Source organism: Cystoisospora suis (genome assembly GCF_002600585.1).
Source record: "Cystoisospora suis strain Wien I chromosome Unknown contig_709, whole genome shotgun sequence".
NCBI classification, from domain to species: Eukaryota; Apicomplexa; class Conoidasida; order Eucoccidiorida; family Sarcocystidae; genus Cystoisospora; species Cystoisospora suis.
In genome coordinates this window covers 16,840-35,776 of record NW_027153510.1, presented here as the reverse complement: position 1 = coordinate 35,776, position 18,937 = coordinate 16,840, and the positions used below count along the sequence as shown (strand labels likewise).

Below are 18,937 nucleotides of genomic sequence, written 5' to 3'. Positions count from 1 at the left end.
GTGCTTACCAGTCCGGGTTGGCCGGTCTGCTTCCACGAGTTTCTTCCAGAGCACACTGCAGGCACCGTCGGCCGACGGTGTGCAGTAACGACGACATATCCCTGACGAGGTGGGCACCCCGTCTCTCCATTCACGGGCGAGCCGGGTAGATACGAAGGTTGTATCATCGCCTGGCCCAGAGCGCGAACGGGGAAGAGCGCGCATCCTCGGTTTTGCGTTAACACCTCCGCGCACTGTGATGAGAAGTGTCACTGGGTAGACACTGCAAAGCTCAGGGATACTTCCAGTAGATCGGCGTTATGTGTGGGTGCAGGTGCTGTGAGCTCTGCTTCTCTCCACCACTCTCGGGGCCTGGGACAGGCGCCCGCCCGTCCTGAGGCTAATCTGCGGATGTCGTTTACTGGGTGCAGTTGACTGGCCTTTTTACGCCACTGTAAGATTCTCTGTGACTCCTACGCTCGTAGTAACGACGGTGGAAGCCGGCAGCTTCTTAGCGGCTTTATACCCAGCGTCTCCTAAGGAGCCGCGAGGACTTTTGTTCCTGGGGGCGCGGCTCCGGCTCACGGTTTCAGGACAGCAAATAGTTTCGCTACTGTATCGACACCCGCTCCCGCCGGCAACGCATTGTTCGCTCGTCTCCATTTCAAGTTCCTTTTGTGGCCCAGGGGCCTGCGTATCCATCCATCAGTTCTCGAAGACGCCATATCGAAGTGGGGGCCGCTCCGCAGAACAGCTCACAGCATTTATCAGCTTGCCGCCATGGAAGTGACGAGCCGAAAGCGAGAACAAATCACCGAACAGCTACAGGCGCTTTCGTGCCAGGGTGACGGCATGAAAGACAGGGTACGCCACATGCACGGCGTCTGCTTGGAAGAGCCCACGTCACACCACCTTGTCGCTGTAGGTGCTTTGTCTGAGGGTCGCCAACACCGAACTGGAGGAGCAAACGAAGGCGCTTAGTAAACAGAAACTGGCTTTGCAGCAGAAGCTGTCCGGCCTGCAAGCCGAGATCGAGCAGAAAGAGGCGGAGACCTTGCTGCAACTGGAGAAAACAAACCAGACCAGAGAGCGCTTCGAGAAGGTTCTTAAGCGCAAGAAGGTGATTCGCTTCACCTGCGCCAGTCTGATTGTTAGTTGCTACCCCGGCGTCTTACAGGACCTCGTGTTTGCAAATGCTTGGATGAAAGCAGGACTGACGTGTGCCTCTCTTCACCATATGATTGGGTAAAATATGGCTCGGCCTTACAGTTCGCCCCCTGTGACCGACAACTCTCTCAGATTGCGCACGGGGATCGAGCAGCTTAAGTCGACCCTTGCGTCTAAGGATCCGTATTTTGCGGCGAAGCTGGCACAGTCACCAGACTGGCGCCGTCGTTACACTGCTGTCACCAGAGAGCTTGTAAAGGCCGAATCAAGTAAGGACATTACTTGCCTTGCCTTTGCTATTCCATTGTGACGAGCGCCACCATCGGCTCTTCCAGTTACTTCTAGCTGTCTCGCTGCCCTTGCCAAAGAGAAAGCGATGACACTCGTGAGAGTCTTCACCACATGAATCACACTGGCTCTATCTTTGCGACTGCTGCACTCAGCCGGCCCGTCTCACCCTAGCGGAGAAGCGCATGCTGAGGAAACTTATGGATTGTGATCCTGCACAGTTAGCCCCTGACGAAAAAGTAATGCCGTGTCTCATTAAATGTGGAGCATTCCTTTGATCGCATGGGGCATACAGAAGCTCCTGCTAGCTTTCAGAAGGTGCATACTGCTGAAGGTTTTGGAATCAAAAGCGCCCGCCTGCGGCTTCCTTGATTACCGAAGCAGCCTTGATGCCTTAGTTCAGATGTTCAAGCACTAGAACAAGAACGCTTTCAGAACGGTAAGGGTGACCAGCTGCGTCCGGGACACGCTCTCTCCAGGTATCCTTGTTCCAGACATACGCTTTTGCTTGGTCTCATTTCTTAACAGCTCGACCCGGTTTCAGTGTAGAGAGGCATAGACGCGCCTCACCTATTCGTTCATTGTTTCTTTTCACTCGCACTGATATGCAGTACGACTGAAGAACTTGGAGTTGACAGTCCTCACCAGAAAGCCCTCTCAGTAGCTCTGTGGGGCCAGCCTTGAACGACAGAATATACTAGCACTGCTCTTTTTTGAGGGCGTGCTCTAGAGGGATGCGCTTTGAGTTGCCCTCATGCTCAACTGCTCTAGTGGAGCGCTGCGGTAGCCGTTTCTGCTGCAGCTTCATCGGTCCCCGGGGGTACAAGCGCTACGGAGTTGCTCCGCCCTGCAAAAAGGCCTCTGTAAGACAGTACGACCTGGCCGCGTAACCAGCTGAGCAGTTCCCTGCAAGGCAGTACGACCAGGCCACCTAGCCAGTTCCCTGCAAGAGCCTGCCGAAGCGGGAAACTTGTGTAAAAGAGACCGGGGCGGTACCAGACAGTGTCACCAGATTACATGTACAGCCGCGAAGAAATGAATTCCGGGGAGGGCCTCTGAGTTTTATCGTACACGAGAATTGTGTCCCGCTCCTGAAAGTCCTCGAAGTCAGAGTCGAAAACGATTGCTCCGTCGCGGCCTGAATGAAACGAAGGGGACTTGCATGGAACGCTCATCATCCGGGCAGAAACACAAGAAGAAAATTAAAGGTCCTGGAGCAATAAGCAATCAGTGACTACGTCCCGCCGTCACTTACTTCCTTTTTGCAAAGCGCTAACGTCCTTTCGGTTCTTCTGCATTGACTTGATCAGCAATCTCTCGGTTAAAACCTGGCCATCTCGAATCTACCGACGCACACGAGGAAAAAAAAAAGAAAACAAGGCCACACATGTTTCCTGCTTGATTCGCCTCCTTTCATCCGCAAGAGAACAGAGCCTGTGCGTAGCAACTTACAACCGAGTAGTAGTTTTTGTTTGATGGGTTGCCTTCTTTGACGTCCACACCCACAACTGTTTGGACCCCTCCTTTGCTCCTCTTCAGGGAAATAGTGGCGAGACGGGTGACAACCATTCTGCCCACTTGGTTGTACAGGTACTCGGAGCCGAAGTGGTACTCATAGAGAGCCTGTGGGACGCCAACACACAGGTGCTTGTCGGCATCAGATTGTGAACCTCGAGGGAATAGAAAACTCCGCCGAAGCACCCTGCGGCCAGGCTCAAAAGGAGCCCGTGTTTCATTCATACCTCAAGATCCTCAAACAGCCGATAAATTATATTCTGGTTTCTCAGAACCAGTGCTCGTTCGTGGACGAACTGCAGAACACAAGCATTCAGCGTGCACAACTCCGCACATAATCTTTCAGCATGCAGTCCCGTTCAGTCGCTCTCCGGCTTGGGCAGCCGGTGCTGACTTGGTTCTTTTTATTCACTTACTTGCTCGACGCCTTCGAGGACTGAGACGCCAAACCCAAACACGAATGAATTGGTGAGCGACGCCTTCTTCACGTCCGACAGACTGATGGACCCCACGCCCGCATGTACCACACAAAGCGGCGCCCAACGAGATATAAGCACTCGTTCACTTTCTTGCAGCTCCTGCTCTGCCTGTTCTGCAGTAAGCTCCTCCTCTTCACTGGCAAGTGCGATTGCTTTTCTGTGGTCTCCAAGTGCGAGTACACGCTCTTTTGCTGCAGTCCGTAGATATTTCTGGACAACCTCTGGCAGTTCTGCGTCTTTCACGGTTTTGTTATGGTCAACAACCCACTGTAGAATTGCCTCCAAGCTACCTTGGTCAGCAGCCTTGAAAACAAAGCCAATCTGGGGTAGTTCGGAGGAGACAGTGCCCGTGGTAGAAGGCGGAGCAGCATCATCTTCGTTCCTCTGTTGCTCTTCCTGCACAGACGGAAAATATGTAGGTTTCGTCCACACTACTTCATACTTCTTGCACTTGACTACAACAGTGCGTTCCGCTTCCAATTTCGGACACAGGTGGTAACTATTGAATGACAGGAGAGCAAGTAACTGTGACTGAGCCCATACACAACGGACACCGGCAGTCCTGAAAAGACTAGCTGTTTCATAGAATAGAACAAGACCTAGGCAACCAACCCGCATGCCAGGTTTTTCGAAACCGGACTTGCAGGATCGTGAAGAAGTGAAGCGCCGTGGAAAAAAGTGTTCACACCGAGCGTGGCTTGGAGTTCAGATTGCGACCCAACAAAAAAGTGACTGCCCACCAGAAAACCGTACAGCACTGATAGACGACGATTGCCAGTTTGGTGACCTCGTTCTGCCGTGTAGCTCTTCTCAGAGACGTTGGTTCAGAATGCCTGCGCAGGAGACTCTTACCGCCGCGTGAGTCTCCCCGCCTGTTTCCTGTAGGGCCTGTTTATACTTGGACAACTTCTGTTGTTTCCGGCGTAACGTAGTGGCTGTCTTGAGCGCCAGTTCTTCAACCGCCTTCTTGCGCGATTCCGCGGTGCTTGCGTCAGCCCGTTGCAGCACCCGTCGCTGAAAACGAATTCACACCGCCATATCCTATTCACCCGCAGCCACAATGTGCATCTCCAAAGTCGCGAACGACAAGCGAGGGAGACGAGAATCACCAGGAGCACAGCAAAAGACCTCCCATGCCCATGCATTAAGTCATACTCCGAAATGGAAGGAGACCATTCGGAAAAGACTTGCCTCCCCGGGCCCATGGAAGGCAGTACTCCTCCCGACTAGCCGGAATGCAAGAAAATCAGAATTTCTTTCGGTTTAGTACTGGCACTGTCCGCAGTAGTGGTCAAGACCGAATAAACAAACGCAAAATCGTGAATTCCGAGCAGGAACAGCAGAGCTTCAATGAGCGCACTTCTGTGCAAGCACGCCCAGGACGCCTCTGTGCCAAGGTGTAAACTTGTCTTTCCGTTTGAGTAAGACCAAATAGCCCCCCGGGTGCTAGCCCGAAGCATGTGCCTTACAGCTGATTCCCAAGGTGAAAAATCGCTGAAGCTGGTGAAGAGCGAGCGGTGGCCTACGGAATGCCCTGACAACGTCGTGAAGCGGTTGACAGACTGAAAGCACAACTCGCTTTCCTTCATTCACTAACCGAAGAGACGAACACATGCACGACTTGAGAAATTGACTGCTCCGTATATGCTGACGTTTTCTTACACGTGTTCCTAACACGAACGTCCCCTGAAGAAGAAGAGTTTAGAACATCGTTGTTGTGCTTTTCATTCAGACGCATTTCTAGAGTAAATCTTGACTACCTACCACTTCAAGCCTCTCAGCCATGGCCGCAAGCTTAGACGCTTGCTGGGAACTTTCAGCTTGGAAAAGAGCCTGTCCGGCTGACGCCTGCAGGTCTCCGAGACCCGATATCTCTACCGCCTCGTTAGGGCCAGCAAGCTTTAACTCGGTACCTTCCCCACTTCTCCACAATTTCTTGATGCGACCGGCATGCCTTCCGATCACAACCCACTTCCCTGGCTGAAGCCAGCCACTCCTCACAATCACCTACACACCGCAACATCAGACCGAAAGGAGGGCATCTGAATCAGGTTTGCCCTTCTCTTGCTCGATGGTGTCACGGGGCCTCACGGCAAATTTCTTCTATCTATTATAGCCGTGGTGGCCCATCCTTTCCACTCCCTTTCATTTTCATTGTCATCGAGACCTACGAAAACTGAGACAAAAGCGCAAGTGTTCACCACTCAGGAGAATATGCATGGATATCTACTATGTTAGAGACGAAATTCTCAGCAAGAATACCTGAGCTTTCTGTCCCTCCGACATAGTCAAAAAGAACATTCGAAATACGCAGATTTCTCAATCATGAGCTTCTTGGAGGACATCATCTTGAGCTAAGTCATTTGCCTACTCTTGATGCTCTGCTTACCAACTCACCGAAGCTCGGGCCCGCCTCACTAAACAGAACCAATGCATGTATAGCCCCGCCTGAGAGCTTCGCCGCATTCACTCCATCAAGAATCATGGCGAAAAGAATCACCCGTGATGATCCCTTGTTCATGCATGAAGGGGGGACTACTGGAGTGTTCAATCCCCTTTGCCTCCTTAACTTTCGCATCCCAGGGTCAGTATCGACCAAGCCATATCTTCTTTCAGCGACACAACAGAGAGAGAGATCCAGAAAGAGACAGAGAGACATACACTAGGAACCCGCATGGTCTGAGGAAGTTCTTTGAAAGGAATTCACATGTTTCATTTTAGGACTTTGAGACAGTGTTTCTCTTATTACCTGAACACACCGTCCTCTCTGCTTGTCCACACGTGTTTCCAAGACATAACCTCTCGCCGGTCGAGCAGATTTACTATGCTTGGAGCCAGCCTGGGTAGGTGGCGGCGGACCATAAAGATGAGGCATGTTTTCTTGTAGAAGTACGAGAGCTGCTTCGAGCTCATCAAGTCCTTCACCTGTTCTGGCGCTGATGGGAATGAACTGAGAAAAAGCAAGAAGATACGAAAACAGTCCAAGACAAGATCAACAGGATGATAAGAAAAACACCATGCAAGAAAACCATGGCTCGCCCCTAGGACGTTGAATTCGTTAAGCGAAGAGAATACACGCCGAACGACAACATGATTCCCACCGCTTGTTCCCCTGTTCGCGAGTTTGAGGAAAGATGTCGTCCTTTTGAATCTTGTGAACTGCTTTGAGCGTTCCTCTCTTGGTCCCACCTGGTTCTTAAGAAGAGAGACCCCCCCAGATCACACCCATCGAGAGAAAACACAAAGAAACCTGAGGGAGTATCTCCGTCAACTTCGTCGTCCGTTCAGTGCCGTAAAGGAGACGTAAGTACACCTCTTTACTTCACCTCACCTCTACCCCATCGACAAGATTTCTCGGCATAGACAAACAACTGGCCTGACGTAACACAACTAAGAAGGCGGAGAATACGACGACTACATTCATTCATAGGTAGGGAAACAACAACGGGAGGGCATACAGAGTAGTCCGTGTACGTATAGTACATACAGAGGAATTTCGATTCAAATAGGTCTCATCAACTAAGAGGGCGCCAAGAAACAAATCCGCTAACAAGAAGAAGACAGCAACAGCTCTTCAACTCGCCCCGAGAAAACCCGACGTGTGCTGTATCTCTTCAGCCACACGCCGAGGGAAACTCAAATTCCTTCAGCATGTAGCTTCCAGGTGTAACAACACTTACTGGGACGTGCCCACCATCTTCGTCGCTTACGATCCCATGTTCTGCTAGTTGCTCTTTCACTCTGCAGGAAACAGAAGACGACAAGAAGGGAAGCAAAAGACGAGACTCTGAATCCTTTGAAGGCACAACAGGGCATACATGCCTTTTCTCTTTGATTAGCGACAAGGAGACGCCTCCGCGCGACATGCACCTTTTCCTTTTCTCCCCGTTAAAAGAAAGTGCGTCAGTTTCTCGTCTTGGACTAATACAAACGAAAACCAGATCCTCCAAAGAAGTATCACTAGAGGTCCCGCGTACTTCGCGCCTGTCTGTCTGTCTGTCTGTTCAGGTGTACAGACACCCGAGCATTGAAATGGTGATTCACCGAGGGTATCTGTAGAAGCCGCTGACGGATCCATACAGTTGCAAATACACGTGTATATATATATATGTACACATGTAGATATGAGTGTGTATGCACTGTCCATGTGTGTCCTCTCTCTCGACGTCAAACACCGCACCATTGGTAGGACCGTTGCATTGCAAATAGAAGATAAGTAACACTATCGCGACACAACACCCAAAGCGAGACGTCTCCTCCAATGAAAGACAACTAAATAACGTCCATCCACGCTAGACAAAAAAGTCCGAGTGTCGTTGTAAACAGATCGGTCTGCTTTCCCTCTTACCGACGCATCGCCTCTAGGTGGGTGCCGTCAACTAGGCGAGAAGAGCTCCCCTTCATAGGTCCTCTCAACGAATCGAGAAGACGGCAACATATAAGATACATAGCAAGTCTCTCAGACACGCTTAGACAAGTCCAAACAAGACTTGAATAGATTCCACTGGGACGTCTCCTTCAACCTCGATCCCTTTCAAATAAGTAGATCTTTGAAGAGGATGTATGAAACAGATAGACTTCCCCCCCAATGAGCAAATGGAACTAGGAGAAAAAGAACGACCGCTTCGTGTCCTTACCTTTTCGGATCCGCTCCATCTTTATCCATTTTATTGAGAGCGACAATCATAGGTGTTCGAGCTTTCTTGATAATGTCGATACACTCAAGTGTCTGGGCTTTAACACCCTCGTCAGCCGCGACGACCAGGACGCAAAGATCTGTTGCAGCTGCGCCACGCTTCCGCATCGATGTAAAGGCTGCATGCCCTGGTGTATCGATGAAGGTCAATCTGTGATTCTGAGAGGGTAGAAGCAGACTACCTGCAGAGACAGCTTGTGTGATACCTCCTGCTTCCGACTCTGCTACTCTTGAGCTGTAAAGGCAGGACAGATCGTGGACGAGAACCCAGAGACATGAGGTGAATACATGGAGATGAAAAACACGTTAGAAAGGCGAGATTCATTCTCATCTTTCGACAAAATACCGCCTGTACAGATTGAAACATGCTTGGGTCGACGCCCCCACCCAGACGTAACTAACACTACGACACGATGCAGAGATACTAGAATTGGCAGGAGATGGGCCAAGATCGATTAAGTGTCCGTTTCTGTTGCCTGGGGAGAGATCGATCCATAGAGAAACGTCTGTGAAAGACTGTACCCATGCAGCTGAAAATAAGCTGAAGCGAAGTAGAGACATTCGTGTATATGTAAATAGATGGACTCCACATCTCTACAACCGACACTCTCAGTCATCTTCAGAACTGATAAGTATCGCATACATACAGACATATACATATATATATATATACATACGTAGGTAGGTATATACATAGATATCTAGGCCGTCATCATCGTTATGATTACTCTCCGCCTCCCATTCCCAAACTGGAGGAACAACCCCACGCTGAGAAACACGTCTCCGTCGTACCTTCTCAACTTATCCAGGAGAGTGGTTTTTCCGTGATCGACATGCCCTAGTACAGCCACGACAGCTGGGGCTCGATACCTTTCCTTGTCATCGATGACCTCTCCTCTAGTTAGATGAAGCTCCTTCAACTTGCCTAACTCTTCACTAAGGAACTCCGCTTCATCTTCATCCATGCGTGTATTGAGTGAAACTCCTCCCGTTCCTTCACTTTCACCTTCTCTCCCCCCCCCTAGGCCTTTATTATCCTCTAGTAGCAACGCTGCGACGCTAAGCATGTCTGCTTCCGAGACACCTAGATGTCTAGCTAGCGATCCAACAGTTAGATCTTTAACATGAAGGACATTCAGATCCTTTTCGGACTTCTCACTTGCAGAGCTTGGACCTTTCTTCAGTTTAGATTCTTTCTCACGCTGTTGTCTCTCAAACCAGCTCAGGTTTGATAGACTTCTGTCGCCCCCTAGGAACCCATCTGAGGTGCGAGAATCGAGATTTCTTAGTATGTCTTGTTCAGAATATCCTTGGTGCTCTGGCATCATCGAGCCCCCATACTCCTTGGAGGAGGCGAGAGATGCTCCTTCAAAATCGCCTCTCAATCCTTGTTGTCCCTGCTTACCCCCATCCTTGAAGCTTTCCCTGCCTTTCTCTGAAAGTTCTTGAAGTGTCTCAAGCTGCCGTTGACGTCGTTCACGTTGAAGCGACCGAAGCAGTTCGCTTGTGGTTGTCTCGGTCACTTCACCCTTGAGAGAAGTCGTTGTGTCATTTGCACTCGCCTCCTCCGAGGCGGGCAATGTGATTTCTTCTTCTGTAATTTTCTTCCCACTCTTGCTCTGCTGGCTTTCTCCTGGCCAAAGCTGAGCTAGATTGGCTTGCTGTCTTAAAGATTCTCGGACTTTCTTTAGCTTTACAGCATCTTGACGAAGGAGACTTCGAAATTTCCATGGATCAGGAAGACTTGCTGCCGCTAGGACTGCTGGGGTCTTCGTCTTCTGAACGGCTTCACTCCACACAGAATGAGAGACAGCGGCCGTGCTAAGGAGTGTACTTAATCGTGCATGAATGTCTTCTAAAGACTCATGTACAAGAGCCGCTCCTGTAGTAGATGGCGCAGGAGAAGAAGACGAGGCAGATGATGGTGATGGAAGCGAACTGGATACATGTGAAAAATCGTCTTGTCTATCCTTCTTCTCATTCATGTCTTTGGATTCATGTCTTCCTTTCAAAGAGCTAGTAGTAGTAGTACTACTACTACTACTACTATTACTGCTATCAGTATTGAGTTCATGACCAACGACCTTGGTGTCTAGCTGTTGGCCTCCTTTGCCTTCATCCTTCTCTTCCCTATTCATACTCCCATTCATCTTCTCTTGGCTAGAAACATCTTCTGACTTCAAAACCAACAGAAGTCCCCCCTTTGTTTCTGCTATGTCCAGGCACCGAACAGCCCCGAGAGCGTCTACACACTCGACAACGGTCTCTCGCACCTTCTCAAATTCCCTCGTCCAATGTTGTAAAGCTCGACCTACCTGCGAAGCTAAATAGGTCATCTCTCCACTTCTCTTTTCTCTCTCGACCACCGTTCGGCTGATTCTGAGCTCTTCAAGAATGCGGGCCACTGCAGTCGTCCACGTAGTTAAACAAGACAAGCTCTTACTTCCTCCATCTATTATATGATCTATAGCACGCCGAACAACCCACACTTCACATGCTAAGCGAGCTAAAGACGATCCGTCTAAGCTCGCTTTTTCCGACAAGAAAGCCTTCTCCTGTCTTTCAAACCTATTGTCGCTTGCCTGGATAGGAGGCGTTAATGGAAGGTGGCGACCGTACTTGTCGAGTTCGCTAGTACAAGGTCCTCTCACCCCACGAAACACATGGCTAGGTGGACACCCGTGGCTAGCCGGTGTCTGGTTTAGGTGGGGAATGGAAAAGGCACTGTTTGGAGGATAGAAAGAAGAATGAGACTGATACGGAAGAGGAGGACGTGGCGATACAGGAACTGCCCAAGAGCCTGGTGTCTTAACTGGTTCAAGATGGGTTAACGCTGCGAGAGCCATCTTCCCATATGATCCCTCTCCGTTAACTATCTGCGAGACTTCAGACTGTCCTCCTTCTCCCCCGGGGGCCACGTGAGGTGGTGGATAGCCATATCGATGGACAGTGGAGCTTCCCGTGTTGAGTCTTTCTGCGATTTCTTTCTCGAGAAGATAATGTTTCTCGGCGTCTGCAGCGGCAGCTTTAGCCTCCTGGGAGCGAGCTTTGAGAGCTTGGGCTTTATCCCTTGCCTTGGAGAGTTTCTCTGAAAGTTCTTGACGTCTCTCATGGTCTATAGAAGGTGACGATGACAGGGGGGGCGATGAGGTTGGGGAAGGGAAGATAGCCGTAGAAGAAGGACTCAAAGAAGGAAATAGAGACGAAGAGGGGGAGGATGGAGATGCAGTATGTAGCATCGTATCCCCCAGTCCCCCACCTGACAAGACTTGCCAAGGCGGGGGATGCTGACCGAAATCTCTTGATAGAGCATTCGTTATAGGTGCTTCCCGGGGAAGGACCATACCGCCATAGAATCCTGGATATGCCGATACACCCGCATTTTGATCTTTCCTGAGTTGCCTCATCTCCCCATCTTCTGACGTATTATGACTTGACTCAAACTCTCTCTTCTCCTTCTCAATGGCCGCGACTTCGGCCTCAGCTTGGATGACTTCTCTTTGAGCGGCCGCGGCATGAGCACTTGCCGATCGAAATCGTTCGTAGAGGAGACGTAGAGATGCCAATCGAGTAGCCTGGTGATTTCAAAATGTGTCGTGCAGATGACAGAACAAAAAACACCCAATACATCAATGAGAGGTGTATATACATGCAAAGGATAATTCACAGGATACACGGGACGAAGAGGGGAAAGAGATGTAGAAGAGCATGAGAGCAAATTAAAAACGACTCATACATTTCGCCTTCTGACGATGAGGAGAAACGTTCTTCCGGATGGAATCCAGGCACTCCACCTTCCTACCTACATATACAGTTCTAGCCAACTCCCTATCATCACTACACATATAGATACGTACGTACATACATATGCAGATAGACATATCCATACATACATGCACAGACATGTGTACATAGCAAGATGGACATCTGCCTATATAAGAGACATCATAAGTGAAGCAGACCGTTAGGGGCCCGTTCTCATGATCTACTTCTTCCCTTTCCATAAAGCCGGAATGCAAATGAACCTCTGAAGCAAGTGAAGTATAACACCCATTCATCTTCGGTACATGACTTCACTCGAGATGTGTCTATACACACGGATAAGCTGTCTATACAGTTGGAACCTACCATATTGTCTCTCATTCCCTGATTGGACTTCTGTCTCTCCTGCTGCATGGCCATCATAATCCCTGCACCCTCGTAGTGCTGTCTGGCATTGCGAAGGCATTCTTTCTGCAGGCTGTCGACTTCTGTTGAAAATCTCGCTTCCTCGTGTCTATGTATAGCCCCACATACAGAGTCGAAGATCGGCGGGAGAGGAGAAGACAAAGCTTCTGCTACTCGATCTCTGTGGAGAAAAACAGGAGAGATCTCTTGAAGGCTCAAAGCTTTCGGTACAAAACTTTCCTCTTCTTGGTCATTTCTATGATGACCCTTTGCATCTTTCTCAATATCGACTCTTCCTTCTCCCCCGTCCCTACGTATGCTTTCTTCTACTGCATGCAGAACATCTAGACAAGACACTCGGATCGAGTGAACCCTCGGTTTCTCCTTTCCAAGTGTTGCGTCGGATACAGATTCCGTCCTTGTCGAGAGAGAAATCGCCTTCTCTTCTTCTACCTCATCCCTGGAACTAGAGAAAGATGATGGTGATGACTTAAGTCCACCATGGAGGAAAGACGAAGAAGAGACGGCCGATGGTCTCGGCTTGTCGACTATCGATGTTGATTCAAAATGTGACGGAGCTCCTAGAGTCGAATGGATATTAGCATGCAAGGTTTCGCCAGGAGATAATGAAGTCGTCTCTCGCTCGATTTCTTCCTTCTGAAGCATTCTTGAGTGTTCTTCTTGTATCAAAGAAAAGGAAGAAGAAAGCTGAAGCCTTCTTCCTCCTTCTCCTAACACCTGTGAAGTCGATAGCTTTGAAAGATCCTTAGCGGCATCTTCCTTTCCGGCCACTTGAACTCCTACCTCTGAAGAAGAAGAAGTAGTCGAGACAGCCTCAGCATCAGTCATAGTAGTCGTAGCAGTGAGAGTGCTAAGAGTTGAAGCCATAGTTGTAGTCTTACTGGGTGTAGTAGTATCAGCAGTACTATTCATAGCACTGGTACTCATAGTAGTGCTGGTAGTAGTCGTGCTCATAGCACTGGTATTAATAGTAGGAGTACTCCTACTACTAGTAGTACTCGTGATAGTAGTAGTAGTAGGAGTCGCAACGGTTTTCATATGAGAGCTAGTAGTCGTCTGATTAATGGTAGGAGTGATATGTACGTCAGTCTTGCCTACCATGAGGCCTTCTGAATCTCCTCTTTTTCTTCGGTCTTCCTCTTCTTGTTTCATTTGCATCCTCTTTATTTCATTCTCGTTCTCACTCACTTCTTGACCTCTAGCCTTCTTCATCGACAAGTCCGGAGTGGCATCTACGACCTGTTTTCTACGTGGTGATAAGACAGATCTCTCAAACCCCTCTCCTCCGGCAGAAATCTGTTGTTTCATCAGTCGGAATCGTACTTGATCCATCGTTCTGTCGGGAGGTCTAAGTGAGGTATTAAGGAACTCCGCAGCACGTATAGAAGCTTTTCTTTGACTCTCTAAAGATTTCTTCTCAGCTTGGAGTCTGGCACTCTCTAGCAGTTGGTTGACGCGGATCCATTCCTTCTCTTGTTCTTCTCTACATCTTTCTGGATGCTCCTTTGCTTCCTCCGTATATTCTGAAGAGATCTGTGTATCACCAAGGCGAGGTGACTTCTGTGATGCTGCCTGGTCACTAGAACTCTCGATCCAAGAAGAAGGAAGAAAAGGTAAAGAGGCAGAGCGAAGACGCGAGAAGAAGGAGAGTGACGATGAAGAAGAAGCGGAAGGACCACAACGCGTCGAAGAAGAAGAAGACGATAACGAGGAGGAGGGTAGTGCAGATGAAGTAGAAGAAGCTGATGGTAGACTTTCTGGTGTAGACACATATGACCCAGGAGAAGAAGATAATGCCGACTGACAAGATTCAATACAACTCTGAATGCTCTCCTCTCTTGCCGTTGATGGAGGTGGCGGTCCACTCGTAGTAGTACTCGCCTCAGTAGTAGTAGTGGTAGTAGTGCCAGGAGGACGCGTAGAAGATGACGATGAAGATAGAAGAGTAGTAGCTACACCTTCAACTGTTGAAGAAGAAGAAGAAGACGAGAGTGAAGAAGCAGGCGGGGAAGGCCCTTGCCAAAGCTGCTTCTGATCGGTCTTATGAAGTGATGGCAAAGAGACGTCCTTGGAAGACGTCGATGAAGTGCTGGGAGGAGTTGCTGTCTGCACCTGAGTACGGTCTCTTCTTTCCTGCTTTTCACAGAATTCTCTAGTATCACTTGGGCTCGGTGAGTCAACACTACCGCTGGAGAGAGCGACCGACAAGGATAGAGTAGAAGAAGAAGAAGGTGAAGGAGTAGTTAAGGAAGAAGTCTCCGAAGATGAGAAGGAAGGAGACGATGATGACGGAGAAGAAGGTTGTGAGGGAGAAGAAGAACAAGAAGCAGAGGAAGAACCATACAAAAAGACAGAAACTCTGGACATGAATGCAGCCCATCGGGTGGTACCTTTATTAGAGTACGAAAGAATTTTCTTGTCTTGTGCATGTAGGGCGCTTTTGTCTGCTTCTTCTTTGATCCTAGCACCGGCTGCCCTCGAACTTTCTTCAACTGAGCTATCGCGGAATAAGTTCTCGTCTCCGTCCTTTTCCTCCTTTCCATTCTCGGATGTGTCTCTCGGGGTAAAAGGAGATGTCTTATCCGCTACACTCGCTGCGATTCCGGACTGACATAGATGTGTAGATGAAGGACTCTGCTTCTCTCTCTCTTCGACGAGCTGCGACGCGCTCTGCGAAGATTTCGTCGTTTCTTGTAGACGACTACTCCGGTTATCCGGGTGGTGCTTCCGAACTGAGGAGATCGATGAATCATCAGCTGTATGTACAGGAGACTCAAGAGTCGCCACAGCCGGAGAAACCTCTGGTGATTTGAGTGGCTCGGCCTTAGAGAAATAGCCGCTATTGCGAGAGGGAGAGGAATAGGATGAATTGTCCCTTTCAATGATGCTCGTGACTCTCTGTGGTTCTGAGAAGGAATAGCTAGAGGCGCTATTCGCTCCTGCATGACGTGATGTCTCCCGTGACATATTGGACGTCAGGCCACGGGTTATGCGTGGAGACTCGTGAGGTGTAGATACACCTGAAGTGAACCCCGGGGGAGAGGACTGTAGCCGGAAAGAAAACTGGTGTGGAGTCTCACGGACACCGAACGATATCGATCTCTGTACAGCAGAACGGACGTCAAGATATTGTCCTGACTCAGGCGGACTCCCTATCGCCGCATGTCCCTGCTGGTACTGCTGGTGCTGTCGCCGTCTCGTCTCTCGTCCTCTGAGATACCAGTGAGACTGAGCAGAAAGGTCGGAATGGAGATCCAGCGGCTCAGGCTGCTGAGGGGCTAACGGAGAAGAGGAAGAAGAGATTGATGGCGAAGGAGAAACAGCACTTGAAGTAGTAGTAGTAGGAGACACTTCGTAGAAAGATGAAAGAAAAGGAGGAGAAGGAGAAGGGGCAAAGGAAGAAAGAGAAGTCGTTGCCCGGAGAGAGGCTCTATGATCATTGGATAGAGATGAACGACGACCACCTCCAGCAAAATCATGAGAAATATAGTCAGATGGAGAAGAAGAGCTCCTAGAAGAGGCCCCAGAATGACCAACAACTACTGAACGGTTGAACCCCCTGCTATCCCCCGAGGGAAAAGAGAAAGAAGAAGAGGAGGTAACAGGCGAAGTGATTGAAGTCTGTTGCGCATGCAGTTCCAGATCTGAGGCAGAGAAGAGATGAGAAGAATGGTGATGAGAAGATACTATGCGCGAAGGGAGGGATGGCGATCTAACATGAGGCGTCAACCCACCTCCACTTCTTGTGTTCTTTGTGAAAGAAGATGATGCTCCTGACAACATATTCCCAACATCTGAAGCAGTCTCATGTGTAGATACAGTGTGGTTCTTTACGAGTTGCGTGTCATCATCCACAGTCCATGATTTCTTCGGTTTTAATGGAGGTTGAGCAACAGCCGCTATTGCCGCTTCTGGAGAACTACATGGAGAAAGAAAAGAAGGTAAAGATGAAGTAATTCCATTCGGAGAGGAAGATCGAGAAGAAAGCGGAGAAAGAGAAGGAAACAAAGGAGGAGAAGATGCAGGTGGTAAGGCATTAGATGAGGACGAGTGAAGGTTGGGAGAAGTTGAGGAATCTAAAGCCCGCAAGGAATAAAGTCGACTGCTCTCCTGAGAAGATAGCAAAGTGTCTTCTGAAGGAAACAAAGGAGGATCTGGGAGAGAAGAAGAAGAACAGGGTTTCTTATGATGTGACTCACTAGGATCGAGAAGAAGAAGAGAAGAAGATGTATTTGAAGAAGACGGAGAGGGAGAAGGAGAAGAAGGAAAAAGAATCGGTGTGTCTGTATCAAGGCGTGCATGAGAAGAAGCAAGTGGTGCTTCAGATGCCGTCATCGTAGACGTTAAAGAGGCTGTGGAGTATTGGGATACAGAAGAGAAACAAGGAGAGGATGACGAGAGAGAAGATGACGGAGAAGAAGTCGTAGAGGATAGAGATCCTGTGGTTGTAGAGGTATTGCATGTGTCGATGAGTGAAGCAGGAGCTGAAGAAGAAGAAGAACAAGACGAAGAAACACATGCCGAGGAAGAAGAAGACGACGATGGCGTGGAAGGTTTCTTCAATGAATCGAGAGAGTTCGACGGGCGCCCAGGAGAAGACCTTTGAGAAGAAGATGACTTGGAGAAAATTCTTGATGTTTTACCTGGAGAAAAGAAAGATATAAGAGAACTAACGGGAGAAAGACGTATGGGAGATGTACGAAAGAAAGTTGGAATGCTAGGATGATACGTATCTTCTCCCTCACCCAGCTGAGATATGTGTGGGACAGAGAAGAGGTGTACATACACCCCGCCGTAGTACCCATGCAGTACACTAGACTCTTGCTTCTTTTCCTGCTCCATGACATCCTTATAAAGATGACATCGATTCATTCCAGCAAGGTTGTGATCACCTCCAAACCCGACTTCTTCTCTATTTTTTTTCTTACTCTCTCCCTCTCCTTCTCTCCTTCTTCCCCTTGATAGTCGCAGCTCTCTCAGTCGCCTTGTAGGTTCGCTACTAAGGTCACCTTCCTTTCTCCTAGCGCCTCCATCCGCACTCCTTCTCCCTGGAAACGGCCGTCCAGCGAACCAAGGACGAGACTGACAAAAAGATTCCTCGCAGGAGAAGTCTCTGTCTCCCAGGGAACTTGATGACATACATTGCATGCTCTCTCTCTCACACCCGCATACCCTTCTATCTCTACCGGACCTCCGAAGATCTTCTCCTTTTGCTTCTTCATTGCTTCGAGACGATATACTTGAGAAAGAAACCTGTGTTTTGTCTTCATCTCCCCTGGCACTACTGCAATTTCTAACTTTACATGCAACACACCTAATACTATTCCTCTTATCCTCTGTCTCTGCTTTTCCGTGATGCTGCGCGATACTGTGGTTGAAAACACGAGGCTCTCTCTGTGTGTGCAACACATACACGGTCTCTCCTCTAAATCTCCTTCTTCCTCTTCCTCTTGAAATCCTTGAGGAAGAAGAAGAGGATACTCGCTGACGTAAGAAGACATGACTGAAAGAAGATGAAGAAGGTGTCATACAAAGAGAAGAAGAAGATACAACCCACATTCTTCTTAAGTTTCTTAGAAGGAGAGAAAGATATCGGGGAGTCTACAGCATCTCGCTCGGATATCCTTCTTTAGACGAAGATGGCTTGTGATTAGCATAGGAAAGAGATAGAAGGAAAGATGATATTCTTGGTCATGAGAACCGCTATCCCCTGGGGATCGGAGCCGGTGTAAACGTGGACGCAAAGAAGAAGATCGAGAAGAAAGAGACAGGCTGAGGCAAGGTTTGGAGAAAACACACGGGGAAAAGGAGTGGCAGATAGGTCGTGATTAGTCGATGTTCTGCCAGAGAGACTGGGAGATTCTAAAAAAGGGACTAGAGATCGAGGATAGATCTTTAAGAGAGTCAGTTTCGTTTTATTCGGCACGTCCCTGGCTTTAGAAAGAGCCCTGGGGGAGAGAGATCGAATAGGAAGACTCTGTAAGAAAGGAGAAAAAGAAAGCCTAACGTAGAAGGGACAGAACAGTGTGAGAATCTTTCGTTGACAGCGCTCGGGCGCTGAAACAGTTCCTACAACTCGGCACTGAGGAACTCGAAGGGAGTCTGGCTTACGACTATGAAGAAGACTCCCGTCCCTGATGGTCGCCGTGGAAACAGAGGAAGGATCACCTCAATGTCCTGTTGTAGTCTCTTTTCCTTAAGAGCTGTCGAAGTTCGTAGCCTTGGGTTGCATGCATGCTCAACACGAGTCGGCCTGTGTGCGTGCCCACGAATGCATCGACATGCTTTGTGGAAAGTGATTCTGGTTGCTCTGGAGGCATTCAAACTGAGCTTTCACTCTAGAGTTTTTTTGGTTGGTTTTCCCTCATTGTCTCTTTCTCTCCACTCGCCCTTAAGGAGAGATCGATTCTGTCGCTCGCTCGGGTGAGGCAAGGAGAGGAGACAGTCACGTACCCCGTTGAAAGACCAGAGACACAGCTCTGCACTCGGCCGCGTGAATTCTGCCGTTCAAAGTTCCGCGCAGGGGTGGGTAAGCGCACAAGGGACTGTACATAGACCCACTAGAAGGAAGGATCTCCGGCACTGTTATAGAGGGGTGGAGGGCCGATGACACGACGAGTTTTAA

The 18,937-nt window shown here is 49.1% G+C and overlaps 1 protein-coding gene across 1 annotated transcript; it reads right to left on the bottom strand.

Annotated features, from left to right (window-relative positions):
* Nucleotides 1-630: 630 nt before the first annotated feature.
* On the bottom strand, nucleotides 631-18,439 carry CSUI_001786 (elongation factor tu gtp binding domain-containing). The gene is made up of 13 exons (XM_068061990.1): nucleotides 12,253-18,439; nucleotides 8,917-11,699; nucleotides 8,066-8,359; nucleotides 7,109-7,169; nucleotides 6,178-6,378; nucleotides 5,193-5,435; nucleotides 4,281-4,442; nucleotides 3,366-3,824; nucleotides 3,177-3,245; nucleotides 2,887-3,057; nucleotides 2,690-2,777; nucleotides 2,005-2,572; nucleotides 631-1,042 (listed from the first exon to the last, which is right to left on the bottom strand). Exons 1-12 carry the CDS (start codon nucleotides 17,869-17,871, stop codon nucleotides 2,448-2,450), a joined length of 10,275 nt encoding a protein of 3,424 aa, XP_067926030.1. The 5' UTR covers nucleotides 17,872-18,439; the 3' UTR covers nucleotides 631-1,042; nucleotides 2,005-2,447.
* Between the last annotated feature and the right edge of the window lie 498 nt (nucleotides 18,440-18,937).